At 39.9% G+C, this 16,580-nt stretch overlaps 1 protein-coding gene across 1 annotated transcript; it reads left to right on the top strand.

The window, feature by feature from the left end:
- The first annotated feature begins 86 nt into the window (after nt 1-86).
- calcrla (calcitonin receptor-like a) lies at nt 87-15,544 on the top strand. Its single transcript, XM_088415430.1, has 13 exons — nt 87-231; nt 9,659-9,758; nt 10,802-10,958; nt 11,043-11,153; nt 11,244-11,356; nt 11,518-11,609; nt 11,781-11,907; nt 12,399-12,552; nt 12,624-12,684; nt 13,062-13,128; nt 13,408-13,626; nt 14,813-14,854; nt 15,177-15,544. The coding sequence occupies exons 2-13, from the start codon at nt 9,708-9,710 to the stop codon at nt 15,396-15,398; spliced, it is 1,416 nt and encodes a 471-aa protein (XP_088271556.1). The 5' UTR covers nt 87-231; nt 9,659-9,707; the 3' UTR covers nt 15,399-15,544.
- The last annotated feature ends 1,036 nt before the right edge of the window (nt 15,545-16,580 follow it).

Below are 16,580 nucleotides of genomic sequence, written 5' to 3'. Positions count from 1 at the left end.
ATTAGTATGCACGCATGCACGCATGCACGCGGCAGCTGCGGACTGGCTGTGACGTCACAGGAAGCGGTGGGCTGCTTCCCAAGTATCGCCGACCTGACAGCGGCAGCAACAGGAGCAGGCAGTCCTAGTTTGCGGCGCTGTGTTTGAGCATCTTGTCAATTTGCTGCGACGACATCCAAGACCGGAAGCCTCTTATTTCATCTTTTCCTCATGTTGCACGGAACCTCACCGGTAAGGCACCGTAGCAGTGAGCGGCTTGCGTGCTGTGCGATGCACGAGCAGCATCGCGGTGATGCGGAGCGGAACGAATCCGCGGTTGCAGTTTGCTCAGCCGTGCGTGTTGATGCTTAATGCATAGATGGCACCAGCTATCCGCGTCATGCAGTCAAGCCATTAGCCGTCACGCCAGCGTCTCTTAACAACACCGACGTGCTGGGAACGCACAGCTGGGCTCACGCTCGCCCATGCATTCCGCTCTTAATGTCGACATGCGCACTGCACTGTTGGCGGAGACATCGTCATCGTGCAGACTTTAATTGTTGCCTGGTACTTCTAGCATCGCCTTTGAACTCGCAGCGAGTGTGCTGCTTTTCAAAGCGGAGTCGGACAGTACTGAATTATCCGCACTGAATTATTGTGGTAACGCATCGCTTTCAAAATCTGTTGTGATAGTTCACGGAAATATGCGAGTCGTAAATCTTTCTCTCGTGAAGCGTTGCATAGGAAGAGCCGCATATGATAAAAGTGCGATGATTTCAACTCGTGCTGTTAAAGTGAAAGCCTTCATTTTGGACATTAATTTGTTTCATAAAGATAAAAAATTGACTTGTATTTACTTCCTCAACCCTGCTAAGTTTTCAAGGAGAGTCACCGGCACAAATATAGACAAAGACGGAGGTTTATGTAGTTTGACTTTAAAAAGTAAGAGAAAAATTAACACTTTACAAGGTCAACATAAATTATGTGTTAGTGGTCCATCATCTGAGCAAAGGTGACCATCACATGGCATGGCAAACGCTGCAGAAGGGTGGTGCTGATGGCCAGAACTAAATATTAGTCAGGAAAGTCAGATGTTTTTAGAAATGTTTCTAGGGAAAACTAGAAAAAAAGATGCCAGTAACAATGACTCTGATTTGAATCAGTTTTGTTCGATAGTTGTAATTTACAGGAAATGAATATTATTGAAATTTTTAAAAACAAGTATTTACAACAGTCAAAGAAATACGTTTTTTTATGATTTTACAGCAATTGTAACCTTATTCACAAAAAGGGGACTTTTGTCAAAAAAATAAATACATAAATAAATGTGAGAAGCATCATCATCAAATGATCACAAGTATTGACATTACCTTAATGCTTAAAAAAGTTCAACAAAAAATGCACACCCAAACAACTGCAATTACAAGGATTCTCCTTTGAAGAATAAATAAATAAATACTAGTGATGGGAAAATGAAGCCTCATGAAGCACACGAGTGAAGATGAAATGCATTCTGTTTTCGCAGCATTTTTAACCCAAAGGTTTTATCTCAAGAAGCTTCATCTTTCCACCTCATCACTAAAGACGTTGTCATATGCACTGTACAAACACAATGGTAGCACTGAGCAATACAATTGCTACCACCTATACAAATAATACATATTTTTGAAGATATATTTTTTTAATCAGTGTAAGTATACAAACAAAAAGTGCAGCATTTCTCCGACGTTTGCTCAAAACCTCTTGAATAGCATTTTGGTGAATTTAAGTTTTTTTTTTGGTGAGTCTACTCTTGTGGGTGTTTTTGTGAATTACTGACCCCGTCTAACATGTCGAAAACGGCTTGCTAACTTTCACGAAGCAATGCTAATGTCTAAAAAAAATCCTTGTGTATTATTGACGTTTACTGAAAAGTGATGATTTTGGAGGGATGGGGATTTCTCTCAACAACAATGATAGTGTTTAAAATCTGGTTTGTGCAATAGATAAATAAATGCAGACATTGGTTTATTGAAGTAATGCATGTTAGCAATATCGCGCAGTGTAAACGTTGACGTGAGCAAAAGTCTTGCACAGTGTTGCCAGATTGTGATGTAATTTGGGTCTGGCATGTGGGTGGATGCCGGTTTTTGTTTTCTTGTTGTTTTGCTATGACGCCTCTTGTAACCTGGCATTTGCCAGGTGTTCTCAAAGCACCCCTCAGATGTGTTATTACCCATTGTCAAATTGTGGATAGCGAGCCGCAAATAGGCCATTTCAAACGCTATCGGCACTTATCGGTAAAGCGTTTGATGGTGCCGACACGCATGTGCACACATTATTCACGGCTTTTCGGCGCAGGAATGTGCCGAGGGCGTTTGAAGGCGAGTGTGAAAGAGTGACGGCGCTCGCCAAGCTTTCATGTAAGCCGTGCTCGCCCTTTGCTAAATGGGCTGCAGCCTTACATAAGCTGCACATTTGGACGCGCTGGAACACAAACCTTGCTTAGTGTAGATGATGATGATGATGATGATGAGGATGTTGATGATGGTGTGAGTGTGTATATACATCGTTTGTTTTAACTGTTCGTCCAGGACATTCAGATTGAGCCTTTATTGTGTTTTGAAACTCAAGATTGACTCAGCAACCCATGTGAGAAAGAAAAAAAAAATCTTTCATATCCTCGGGCCCAAGATATCTTATTAGATAAAACAGCAATATTAAAATCCACCACGGGAGGTTGTTTCTGAATGTTTTTGAGGTAATATTTCCACTCATCCATTATGGAGGGCCAATGCGACTTCGTTTGGGTATTAACGAAGGTGAACTTTGTGGAAAGTGGCTGTGCGCTTTCCCAGCGTGTTCCATGTTTGTGCCAGCTAAGCAAAGCAGGCGGCTTGACACGGGCTTCCTGATCTACACGGAGGGAGGAGGGGTCACCAGCCATGGAGCGTGTGCAGAGGATGTCGGCCCCCTGGGAGGCTCCCGGTGCATCTGTCCTCCAAAGGTGAACCGGCCCCGCTGCGTTACGGATGATTGACGTCAGCTGCGGCCTCACGCCATGGAAATGTTACTTGCTGCTTTGCTGGCCCTTATGGCAAAAACTACATCTTAATTCTCTTCGATAATTTCGGACTATGGCGATTTGAAACTTGCATTTAAGGATGTGATGTGTTTAAAGATGTCACTGGCGAGCTGGTGCCTATCCCAAACACCTTCAGGCAGTAGAAGGGGGACACCCTGAACTGGTTTCCAGCCAAATGCAGGACACACAGGGACAAACAACCATTTACGCGCCCAATTACACCTAAGGACAATCCAATACACCTGCTATGCATTCTTTTGGAACGTGGGAGGAAGCCGGAATTTCCGGAGGAGACCAACGCAGGCATGGGGAGAATATGCAAAGCCCACACAGGAAGGCCGGAGCGACCTGGAATTAAACTCGGGACTGTGAGGCGTGTATATATGCACATCTACAGTGGTTAAGTACACTGAAAAAGAAAACGGTAACCTAACTTCACTTTTTTTTGTACTGTAGTCCATCCACTTGACCTCTCTTGTATGGGGACGCTATTTTTGTACTGTATTTATGACACAAGCATTTTCATTTCCTTTCTGCACAGTCATTTAAAGCGCAGCAAATAAATTCCGCTGCCTCAGGATCTAAATGGCAGCCTTTATGAACACGTTTACTGAGCCACAGAGATTCCCAGGCCTTTGGGAGCCGGGCTGCCCACGCCGTCGTCCGGACTGCACGTCCTCCTCACTGGACTCATTGTAAATACCACCCGCCATGCGAATTTCAGGGGGGTGGACATGATAAATAGCCCGCCGTTCCCACTGCATGAGATTCTCGTGTATTTAGCGGAGGTCATGTGAACAGGTCCGCGCCAGAAGGTCCCCCGACCCCTTCAGCAGCCTTGCTGACGGGCAGCTTCCAGCACTTCAAAATATCCTGCGTCTTTTTTATTCTATGTAGAAAAAAAAACAAAGACAAAACAAACAAAAAAATAACTGAATGGCTCTGATTGTTAAGTTTGATGACAAATGGAATTCAGCTCCAGCCATTTTAGGACCTCCTTTATGTTACCACTTAAAAATAAATCAAGTCAAATGTAACAATAAAAAACATAAAAATGAATAAACCAAAATGCATAAACACCTGTAAGCAAATGTCTAGATTTTTTAGGACTGGCTAATTGCGTCCCACTGTTTTCCAACAGTTGAGCTCAGTGTTCAATATTTAAACTTCACATTATGTTTCAGCGGTATACGATCATATTAAATATAATCGTAAAGGCTGCAATGATTCATCGACAGATTCGATTGTCAAATTAATCGATAACTATTTTGTATCGTAAAATATGATAATATGATTTATAATAATAAATAAATGGTTGTTTTCAAATTTGATTTATTGCAACAAGTGTGACTGTGAGGTTTTAGCTTGACGGTAACGATATTCTTCAGCAGCATTAGTGTCACGTGACGGAAGGTTTCATTCCGAACTGGGTTGTTGCAGTAAAGTATTGTGTTTTGACGGTATCATTTGGGCCAGCTCTAGCCTGAAGTGTCTCAGTTGGGCTCCCAATTAGCTAAGTTAGTCCAGTGTAAAAATCTCATCTCCATGCCCAGACGGCCAGAGGCAGTGCCAAAAACATGCCTCTCCACAATTACTGCTTTTAATTATTTTCTAGCTGAACAAACAGCATTAGCTTAAAAAAATGTGTCCCTTCCTTGTCTGTGGTGGGATGGATCTTTTGGATGGTGTTTACATGAAGCCGGATTATGAGTGCAAAATATATTTGCCTGCAAAATGCTTTTGTTGCACAGCGACTTGGGCCCTTTGCCGTCTGGTTCATTTACATGGAGGGGATTGTTTGCATTCCTGACAAGAGTTTGCATAGGAACATGTTCACTTGGCGTCAACTTCATGGAAAGTTCACATTAACACATGTGAATGACCGTGCATCTTTTTCATGGGTGTTTCTCTCATTTTTTGGTGTGTTTGTTTTGGCTGATGCAACCAGGAACATTGTGAGGAATGAATGGATGATGGTCCTCGCAGGAACTTTTTTGTGTCTTGAAAGAAAACAGCTCATGACCAAAGCTTAAACCCCACCTGAAACATCCACGTAAAATCTGCGAGATGTGCATGGACTAATACATTGGTTCTCAACCTTTTTTTTCTGTGATGGAAATATGTTTTCAGCCAAGTACCCCCAAATCAGCAGAAATTATTTTTGGATGAAAAAAAAAGGAGGTGCAGTGCTATCTGTGTCAGATTTAATACACTTTGTGACTGCATATGCAAGAAGTTGCTTCATGTTCCAATTCCTTTGCTCTTAATATGAAAAGATAAAAAAGCCACTGCTCCTGTCACAACATTAAAAAGCATGCAATTACATTTGCAGATTCTTGCAGAAACCTTGTTAAAACCACATGCCTTCAAGAGTACTCACACCCCAATTTGAGAACCACTGGCGTGAAATGTTCATTCATTTTCAGCAAATTAGTTATGTGACAACAAATGTATGCTGCAGCGGACATATTTCAATCCACAGACCGCAGAAACTGCCTGTGAACGAACCATATGCGTTCAGCGCGCAGAAAATGCTTGCCACATCAAATCCTGTGACCTGTGAAAACATGGGCCCATGCAGTGGAACAAATTAGGCCCCTTTTTTTTTTTTTTCTCTCTCCAGCTGACTGCGCTGCACGCCTTTGGTTGGGGACATACTTAACAGGTGAAGCAGTTTGAATGCTAGTGCAGCCAGGATGTCCTAAAAGCACATCCAAACATTTCGATGAGTGCCCAGGAGATTTACAAGTAGCTTTGCAGGTGCAATGCATGACGGGGCCAGCACTATTTTTAACCAGTGTATTTTTATCTAGCTATTTGTGCAATTTTTCCCTTGCGCAGATGAGAGGCCCCTGGAACAGGATCCTTTGGCTATGATAAAACCGCGGTACTCTTAAACCCTCCAAAGTCAACTCCAGATACAGGAGACTGAAACAAGCTGTCGCATGTTTGTTACCTGCAAGCAGTGTGCACCCTTTGACTGCACGTTTCAAACGGTAATTGACAAATAATAAATTGTTGAAAATTGCGACAGCACGAGTAAATTCATCTGCAAATTTGTTCTGAGGGAAGCGTGGAGCTGCTAACGTGGACTAAAAGGTTTCCCATTTTCTGACTTGAAGGGTACATTTTTCTTTTCAAATCAAGAGCAACTTGATTGGAACAAAGCAACTTGATTGTGCTGTAGTGATTCATTTGCAAAGCATTGTATTGCCTTATTTTGTTCACATGTATGCAGATGTGCATCATCAAATGACGCAATTCAAGGCGCACTCATTACAAAAAATAATATGTGGGGTACATGAAGTCACTTCACGTGGTACTGGAGATTTGAACAGGGTTTCTGCAGGTGTCAATGAATTTAAAGTTACTCCTATTATACGTTTCTTTTCAAATTGAAAGCTAATTGATTGGAACTTGAAAAAACTGCTAAATTGTGCTATCGTGTTACCAAAGCTTGTATAGCTTTCATTTGTTGCATTTTATACATATGTGCAGTCAGTGGCACAATTTATGGTAAACTCACTTTTTAATGCTGCAATAGTAACAAGTACATGTTCTTTTTAAATTAAGAACAAATTGATTCATAGTGAAGCAATGCATGTCTAAAGTGTGTGATAGTTTCTTGTCTGCAAATGTTATATGCATATTTTCAAAGGGCAACATAAATGTAAAGCAGACTATTAAAAATGTAACCTTTGCAAATGTATAAAAAGAAAACAAAAGAAAGACATATGCTAAAAATACCAAATTTCACGCGTTCTCCATCATTTTTAACCAATTGTGAGTGTTATGATAAAAACCTTCCTTCTGTACATATCAATCTTATAGGTTGGATTTTTTTTTTCCAGAGGGGCCATATGTCTTGCTTTGGGTCCTGAAGTAAAAAAAGAAATACATGAACCTTATGTATGCAGCTCCGATATTTATCGGCAGCCGGTGTCTCTTTTCCTGGATTTTCCCAGGAGCCTGCAGATAATGGTGCAGTCTTTCCGCTCTTCCGTTTCCACACTTGTGCGCGCATTTACAGGAAGGCAAAGGCTTGGATGCCACGGCTCAAAGGTGCCACGCCCCCTGTATTTTAGCTTAACTAACACTCGCTACAGATATGCGTATATATTAGTGTCAATAGATTGTTGGGAGTCTAGGAAGGCTCCGCCCTCACATCTGCGGAAATATTTTTCTTTTCCACGACATCTGGCAGCGCCTTTGGCGACGTGGAGGTTTACATGAAGGTCCTACTCATGACGAGGGAATCAGAAGGTCGCTCAGATGAGAAATTCAGATGCTTGTATCTCGTTTTTTGTGTTTTTTTAAGACAAACAGAGGGGATCATCAAATATATAGCTGATCTCTGGGGAAATGTTCACTAGCTATATTTGGTATGAGAGACTGAGAGAGGAAATGCTTGGAGGGAGTGTGTTTGGAAGCGGATCCTTCCTGCTGTGGAGTTCCTCTTCAGTCTTTTCAAGCTGAAAGGAACCGTGGCCTCAAAAGGGTCTCTTTCTCACAATTAAACGCACAATGTTTTTTTTTCTTGCGAATTATCAATAATAATAATCAATAATCGATGGCGATGTCTCCGCCAACAGTGCGCGTGTCAATCCATTTTCAAACAGTGTCTGAATAGTCATTGGACCAGAGATGTGACCTCATGTCTCAATGCAACATCAGCCAAAAAAAAAAAAAAATGATAATAAAACAATTGTTGAAAAGTAATTTTTTTACAGATTTTAGAACAAAGGAAAAAAAATGCAATCCTAATTTTTAGCTAGCACAATTTCATCAAGAAAATCAGCTGAACCCAGCTGAATGTTATTCAGTGCTATTTTGGTGGCACTGCTTTCAACTTGACTCATTTCTCAACAGCAAGCAGTTTAGCAGATTTAGCAGTCAACACTTCTTCAAAAAAAGGTCCTAAATTTTCAACAAGGTCATGCCATATTGAAATTTGACATGTTGTCACCATCTGGGTGAAATTTCAGCTCCCTATTGTCTTTTTTCATTGCTTTTCCTTTGATGCAAAACGTAAAGATCAAAGGATCTAGCGCATGTTTTATTTTTGTTTCATTTCACATCCGCGGTAATGTTTAGAAGCAACAACATGAGCATCGTGTCCAAGTCCCAATTTTTATGCAGCTAAGTGTTAGCAACAATGGCTCGAACAGTTGACGTCAGACCTCCATCAAAAGCCAACGTGACTAAGCACTTGTGTGAGACGCTAAACGCCTACAGCTGCCCGTGCTTTGTGCTTGGCTTTAATTGACCCCTAAAGATCAATTTTGGAGTATGGTGCTGCTCTCCAAGTTTTTCTAGCTTCAATTAGCATGTGGCAACTGTGTTTGTTTGAACCGAGGACACTCAGCCATTGTTTGTGTTGGATTCTTTCGCTTTGTTTGGATCTCAGTGCTTTTATGCGTTCTCAAATTATTATTATAATTTTTTTTAGATCGATACAGTACCTATTACTAGTCATCGTCGAGCCGATGTTTTGGGATTTTTTTTTAAATCAAAAAATATGTTTAAATACTCTGTTGAAATGGGTCACATCTCAGCCGAGAGGCGGTCGGTTCGATTCCTCGACCATCATGACCATGTCAAAGTGTCCTTGCGTCATCAGTAGGTAAATGAGTAGTTAGTGTAAAGCTCTTTGCGAACCCAAGGTCGAAAAACGCCATATAAGTGAAAGTTCATTTAGCATTTTGAAATGTATCTTTCCATAGTACTGAAAATAAAGCTGTCTAAAATGTCAAAGTAACAGAAGTGTTCAAATACCACCAATCTTTGTTTTGGTTTCAAACTAAAAACAAACAAAATGCAGTGTTCCCAGCAGAATCTCTTATAAATTTGAATTTTGAATATATAGTTCCCTTTGATTGACTGTTTTTTAAATTTGATTTATTATCAGTCGACCATCAAATTGGAGATAAAAGGCCCATGCCAATATTTGTAGAAATGTCAAATATCAGCAATGATAATCAGCTCGGCAGGCTACCATGCCAATTATTAGCGCCAATTATTGACTCCGCTAATAATTGGTACATCCCTACTTTTTGATTGACTTTGCCCTGAATTTATTAAATTGCAGTTGAGATGGGTTGATTTCAAATTTCATGAGTAAGACGCCCATCTTTGAATAAAGAATATAGAAGTCACCCCTTAGACTTTGGCAACATAGCGTAGTATCCAATGCTGAACTGAACCTTAAGTGGCCTTAAGTGAAAGTTTTTGAGAGAATCGAAGAGTCAAAGACGAAATGCTAATTGTGAGGGGGCACGCGTGCAAAAACAAAAGGAAGCATACGAGCCAACAGCTTTGCCTTCCAAATGTTTTCATTTGAATCCTTTATCAGCTATGCAACCGGACAAATATGAATTCCCAGTAACCTGGAAGCGTTGCTGCAAACAAGATAGTGTTTTGATCAGACAGCCTGGAAACTTTACAAGTTTATACAACATGAATTTTTTTCAGGATTGCGTCTTAAAAAAAGATAGCTGCTGAAAGTATTTTGACTTGATATAAATCTGCCTGTGCCTCTCTCTTAGGAAATCTTTGCTTTTACATTTTTCTCACTATTTTTTATTTATTATCTCCATTTCTACTCTTCTCTTCCAGTTCCGCAGCTGTTAAATCGTCAAAAAGCCACGAGATAGTCAGCGGGAAGATGATGGGCGCCGGGAGGAAGGCGCTTTTGCTAATGTCTTTTCTCACAACGGTATGGCTCTCTGCAAAACATGCGTACACAACGCGAAGTCTGACCTTCAACTAGCTTTGTTTGTTTTTTCTCCCCCTTGTTTGCAAAATATGCAGACATTCTGTATTTTTCAAGGTTTGTAACTAACATTAGTTCTGAAAGAATTTTTAAAAAAGCAACCATGTACAGTAAACTTAACAGAATAAACGCGAATGAGTCATTTGAACACAGTTTAGCAATAGATGGCTTCATGTTCCAATTAATTTGTTCTTAATTTGAAAATGATTAATGAAGTTACCGTTAGAGCCTCAAAAGGCATTCAACCGTAGATAACTTGGCAAAATAAAGGCATACAGATAATTTCAATGGATGAACTAAAACACAATTTAGTAATAAGCTATTCTTATTTATGTTTTCTTAAAAAAAAGTGCTTTTCCTGGTTCCTGATTTGCTAATAATTGCAGAACTACAGTTAAAATGTTACGTATCCCTTGAAATGCCTTCACAAATGTACGTATTTATTATTTATATATTAAAATTATTTTTTTTCTAACCCTTCAAAATTTCAGATTCTTGAACTTTAAGTACATTCTTAGTCCCACACTTTTTCCTTTTTACATTATTGCTGATAACTTTCTGCAATCAGCTTTGGGCACTTCTCCATCTTCAATTAAAAGTAGTTCTTTTAGAACACAAAATTATCTCCATAGGAACAAAAATGACAAATTGTGCTCCATTGTTGCACAGTAGGCCATTAAACATCTCCAAAAATTTATCCAATCTTGTAGTAAATGTAAAACAATTTCAGTGTTAATGTTTGAGAGTATTATTATATGAACGATAAATATGTATTAACATAGCTGAAATGTTTTTTTTTATTGAACAAAAATGGCCAACATAAGGCCCAAACGTGGTAGGAGACAAAATGAAAAGGAGAGACTCAACACATTACTAAGCAACAAAATGCTGATGTGTGTTTTTACTGCTCTTGTGATGAGTAGCGCAACAAAGCACAAGCAGAAAGACACTTTTTTGACCTGCTCATCGGTACGGTCTCCTCACAGGCGTGCGTGAAGGCAAGTCCGGAAGTGAATGAAACCCAGCAGCAGCAGAACCCGACCAATGTCTATCACGACATGGGACTGACCAGGAACAAGATCGTCACGGCTCAGTTTGAGTGCTACCAAAAGATCATGAAGGACAGCCCGTCCGACAAACAAGGTAGCCCGCTGGTTGGCTTTAGTAACACATACAAGGACGCACTGCAGTCTTATTGCTCCCTTCATGTTGTTTGCGCGCTTTTAGAGCCCATTTGTAACCGCACGTGGGATGGATGGCTGTGTTGGGACGACACCAAGGCCGGAGTTACCTCAGAACAACATTGCCCTGACTACTTCCAGGATTTTGATCCTTCAGGTCACTGAGTGTCATCTTGTGGATGGATGGATGGATGGATAAAACAATTTATGGATGGATGCAAATGTAATTTCCTGTTATTCCCTCCAGAAATGGTTACAAAGATTTGCACGGACAGTGGCCAGTGGTTCCTGCATCCTGAGAGCAACCGCACATGGACCAACTACACGCGCTGCAATGAACACACCAGTGAAGGCCGAGTGGTAAGCAAAAGTCCACAACGGCGCATCGACTAGGGCAGTGGTTCTGAAACATTTCTGTCTGCTTCCAGAGAAAGGGTGTAATAGAATCAAATTGTGCATTTATTCTTGGCTGTAACGTTGAATTTGATATCCATGGAAGTGTTTGTCTTTCTTCCCCGCAGACGGCCATGAACCTTTTCTACTTGGCCCTCATAGGACACGGCCTGTCGCTGACCTCCCTCTTTGTCTCTCTTGGAATATTCTTCCACTTCAAGTGTGTTATCATTTCTTCATTCTTCATTATATATATGTTTTCATATATATATATATATATATATATATATATATATATATATATATATATATATATATATATATATATATATATATATATATATATATATATATATATATATATAAAATATATATATTTGTTTTTCCACAGGAGTTTAAGTTGCCAGAGGATCACACTTCACAAGAACCTCTTCTTCTCATTTGTACTCAACTCGGTCATTACCATCATTTGGTTGACAGCGGTGGCAAACAACCAGGAACTGGTCCAGAGGAATCCGGTGAGTCGCCAGGCTTCGTCATGAAGTCATTTTGCATTTATCACGTGGATTGACTTCTAGAAAAATAGCCATTATAAGTGGTATCTGCGAACTACAGTTTTTTTTTATTATATTTAATATACTGTACACTGTATTTTTTATTCATATATATATATATATATATATATATATATATATATATATATTTTGCAACTTACAGTGTGTTTTGTATGTTATAAATGCCTTTTTCATATATTGGGAATGTTTTATCTTTGATTATCCCTATGTTTTCCCATTTGCATTAGTTGTTGCTTGTTTTTTTGGTCATATTGAGTACACATACATATTATAAATAAAACAGTTTCGATTTTCTCAGACAGGAATGAAAATGTTCTCAAATCAATTAAATATGCTCTTAAAATTCAAACCATTTTAGAATTCTAAAAGTATCCAGTGGACAAGTATCCGAAGGAAGTTGAGTAATAAATGATGCGCTTACTTTTCTTCCATAGACGAGTTGCAAAGTGTCCCAGTTCATTCACCTCTACCTCTTTGGCTGCAATTACTTCTGGATGTTGTGCGAGGGAATTTATCTGCACACCCTCATCGTGGTGGCGGTGTTCGCCGAGAAGCAGCACCTCATGTGGTACTACCTGCTCGGCTGGGGTACGTCAGCTTCGTATGTTTTGCTCCGTCTCAACCGCGACTATACAACAGTCTTGTTGATGTCTTTGCAGGTTTCCCGCTCATTCCTGCTTCCATCCACGCCATTGCAAGAAGTTACTACTACAATGACAAGTAAGCAAGTACAAAGTGTTTCAGGAGGCTTCTTTCATGTTCCACGCCACTTGATAATGGAGAGTTTTAGCTTATGGTTACAAGTTAAGGCTCATTCTTTTTATTTTGAAGTTTTTCCAGAGAATCCTGGTTAGGTTCCGATTAGCTTGACACTGTAGCTGCTTACATGGTGTGCGGACGAGACATATGTTGCATTCAAATGCAGTTGGACATTTTCAAGTTATTTAACAGAATAAAAGTCCATTGATGCAATAAATATCAACCCTTTGCCGGGCACAGTGGTCGCTTTTGGCCGATACTCTAACAGGCAATAACGGCCTCCACCTGCCACATCACATTAATCTTGATTTTTTTTTCCCTCGTCTTGTCTGCATTAGCTGTTGGATAAGTTCCAAAACATCACTACTTTACATCATCCACGGTCCCATCTGTGCCGCTCTCCTGGTGAGTACTTCTGGTCCCCATCTAATAAAGCTCAAATCTGTTATTGCACCTTGAGCAAGAATCAGCTGATATTAAATATTTTTTGAAAATCAGTACAATAATATTTGACCATCTATATTATGCAGGGTTGTCACTATCAAAATATGTTTTTTTAATCGATTATTCTCTTTTGGAGAATATTTACCAAATGATTGTCATTCAACATATATTTTTAATAGTTTAAAAAACAACTACTAAGCAATAACTCCTGGTATGTCAACTGTGGTTTTCCTGCCTCAGGTCAATTTGTTCTTTCTGCTGAACATCGTGCGAGTGCTCATCACCAAGCTGAAGGTGACCCATCAAGCCGAGTCCAGCCTCTACATGAAGGCCGTGAGAGCCACGCTCATCCTGGTGCCGCTTCTGGGCATCCAATATGTCCTGCTTCCCTACAAACCCGACGGGCGTGTTTCCTCCGAAATATATGACTACATCATGCACATACTCATGCATTACCAGGTGAGACCTATGTAGAACCGTGGCAAAAGCCAGCAGTGCAGCTCTGCTTACCTTTTTTGGCTTTGACCTGAAATTGTTTAAGATCTGAAATCAACCCCGATGACATCATTTCTGTAGAATAGAATTGGAGGAAAAAGATCATTGTAATATTAATATTATCAGTAGTAGTATTTTTAATGGGCTACAAAGCAACAAAAAAAGAACCAAAATGCATATAATGGCCAAAAATGTATGTGTTTTGTCCTTTATCAATGGTTGTCAAATTGTGGGGTGAGGGGGATCTGTGTACCTCACTTAGGGTATATAAGAGATATGAACAGGATTGCAATTATCGACAACTCAACGATCTTGGATTTTTTTTTTTTAATGCTATGGCAGGAACCGCATATTCGATGCACATTAGGAGCAATTGAATTGGAACATGAAGCAACATAATGCTAAACTGTCATTGTGACTCCTTTGCAAATCTTTCATGCTTTTTAGCGCTGCAGCAGGAGCAGTATAGCCTTCTTTTCAAATTAAGAGGAAATGAATTGGAACATAAAGCCACTATTTGCTAAATCTTATCACAGTGATTCATTTGCAAAACTGTGCGAGCCGTTGTTTTACTAAGTGATTTACGAATGCACATCAGTGAGTCAATTCTCCCGCAGATGAGGCAGAAATTAAACTGATGATGCTAAATCATCTAAATATATATACGACATTTTTTTGCGCTGGTTAGGGTTTACTTGGCTGAAAATATATTGCACAGGAGCTGCATCAGTGAAAAACAGTTTAAACCGCTGCTTCACAGCCTTATAAAAGGTTTCATGTCGGCACAGTTTGAGGTATCCAATCGGGCCACTGCATCAGCATATCCTCACAATCAGGTGACTTGGATTAGAAAAAGTCAAGCATGTCCTTTGTTGCTGTCCTAGCTAGCAGGAAGGAAGGTAGAAGTTGTGCGAGCTGAGAAGTGTTGAAGTGGCCGAGTTATTATCTGATCATGGCGAGCGTTTCCAGGATGGGAGGGGCGGTGCAGGAAGCACCGTTTATGCAAGCGGCCTAATCGCCTAAACAAACCAACTACAAGAGGACACCAGAAGTTTGGGCTCCACTTCATCGAGAATTGATCGTTATCATACTCAACTGCGTGTTTATTCTTTCGATCCTCTCACGGTATTTTGCTTTGTTTGCATTGCAGGGTCTGCTGGTAGCCACCATCTTCTGCTTTTTCAATGGAGAGGTAAGCATTTTTTATTTATTTGACATGACACTCGAACATATTGATTGAGGTCAATGGTTCTCAAATAGAGTTGCATAAAGGCGCTTCAAGGAGTACTTCGATACGTTGTCATAACAGGAACAGTGCATTTCTTTTCAAATTAACAGCAAATTAATTGAAACTCGCAGCAACTCTAAATTATATATATATATATATATATATATATATATATATATATATATATATATATATATATATATATATATATATATATATATATATATATTTGATGACGTGCAATTCTGTATGACCGACTGACACCCTCCTGCATATCCCCGGGAAGGTCCAAGCAGTTTTACGGAGGCACTGGAACCAGTACAACCTCCAGTTCGGCAGCAGCGTGGGCAACCATTCAGACGCCCTGCGCTCGGCGTCCTACACGGCGTCCTCCATCACCGAGGTGCAAGGCTGCTACAGCATCGATGGCCACTCGGAACACATGAACGGCAAGGGGTGCCACGACACGGACGTGTCCGTCCTCAGGTCGGAAAACCCCTTCGCCTGACCCCGTCACCACGGAGACGGGACTCTTCGGGGCCGAAGGGGAAGGACTCCGTCCGGCTCAGCACGCTGTCACATAGACACGGGGCCGTTACGCGTCAAGGTAAACCACGTTTCCTGAAGGCCGTTGCAGTGAATGCTTTTGAGCTGGATAGTGCCAAACGGACAAATCCTCACACGCCTCAAGTGCAAAGGTCCTCTTGGAATCGCTCGTCATTCTTCTTCTGGACGATGGAACACCAGAACATTTGTATTTTAGTTCCCCCCCCCCCTTGAAGGTTTGAAATATATTACTCTAACTTCTGGCATCGGCTCCACAGATCAACGAGAAATTAATTGGGGATATCGGTCGTAAAAATGTGTCTGTGCTAAAATTTGAACTGGAATGGGGCCATTTTGGATGAATATCTTAGCTGGAGCTAGGGATATACTGATTATCGGCGCCCATGTAAGGCTTTTTTTTTTAAATGCGTCACTTGATCATCAATTTAAAATTGTTCACTTCAGAGAACTATTTATTTAAATTTTCAGCTAACTTTATAAGATGTTCTGCTTCCCGTGGGACCGTTTGCATTTGTATTTGTAATTAAAACAATTATGAGTGACACATAAACATTTATGCTTTTTTAAAATTTTAGAGAGCTTTATTTACTGCGGAAAACTATACAGAGCTATTATTTAAGTTTTCAGTTAACTTTTTTTGCGACATGCTGATGACTCTGTGAGCTCCCTAAGCTTTTTGGTAGAATTAAAAAAAAAAAGTTTATCTCCTTTAACGATGAAAATAAGATTGAAATTATTCCAACAATTTCAAAGTTGTATTTGTGATGCATTTTCACAAAACCAAGCTTATGTCACTGCGATAAATGTAGAAAAAAAAACCTTTTAACTTATCAACATTCAAATTGCTTATTTTTTTCAGTTGTTGAGCTACTGCCATGCATTGTAAATCATTTTAAAGGGAATTCAGTGTCGAATCAGAATACAAACACTATATACAATATCCCAATTTTTATTTTCACCAACATAAGCCTGATTTTGTGAAAACAAATCACATGTATTTATCTTATTTTGTTCATTTTTTTTATCTCAATATTTTGGTTTTCACAAAAAATAAATATTGGATCAATCCATCGGCCTCCTTGGCTACTAAAATTCGAGAACAAAAACAACATATTGGAGGAAA

Source organism: Hippichthys cyanospilos, chromosome 5, assembly GCF_059441005.1.
Source record: "Hippichthys cyanospilos isolate Australia breed blue-spotted pipefish chromosome 5, RoL_Hcya_1.0, whole genome shotgun sequence".
In the NCBI taxonomy this organism is placed as follows: Eukaryota; Metazoa; Chordata; class Actinopteri; order Syngnathiformes; family Syngnathidae; genus Hippichthys; species Hippichthys cyanospilos.
Note: the sequence above shows the minus strand (reverse complement) of the source record. Positions and strands in the feature narration are given on the sequence as shown.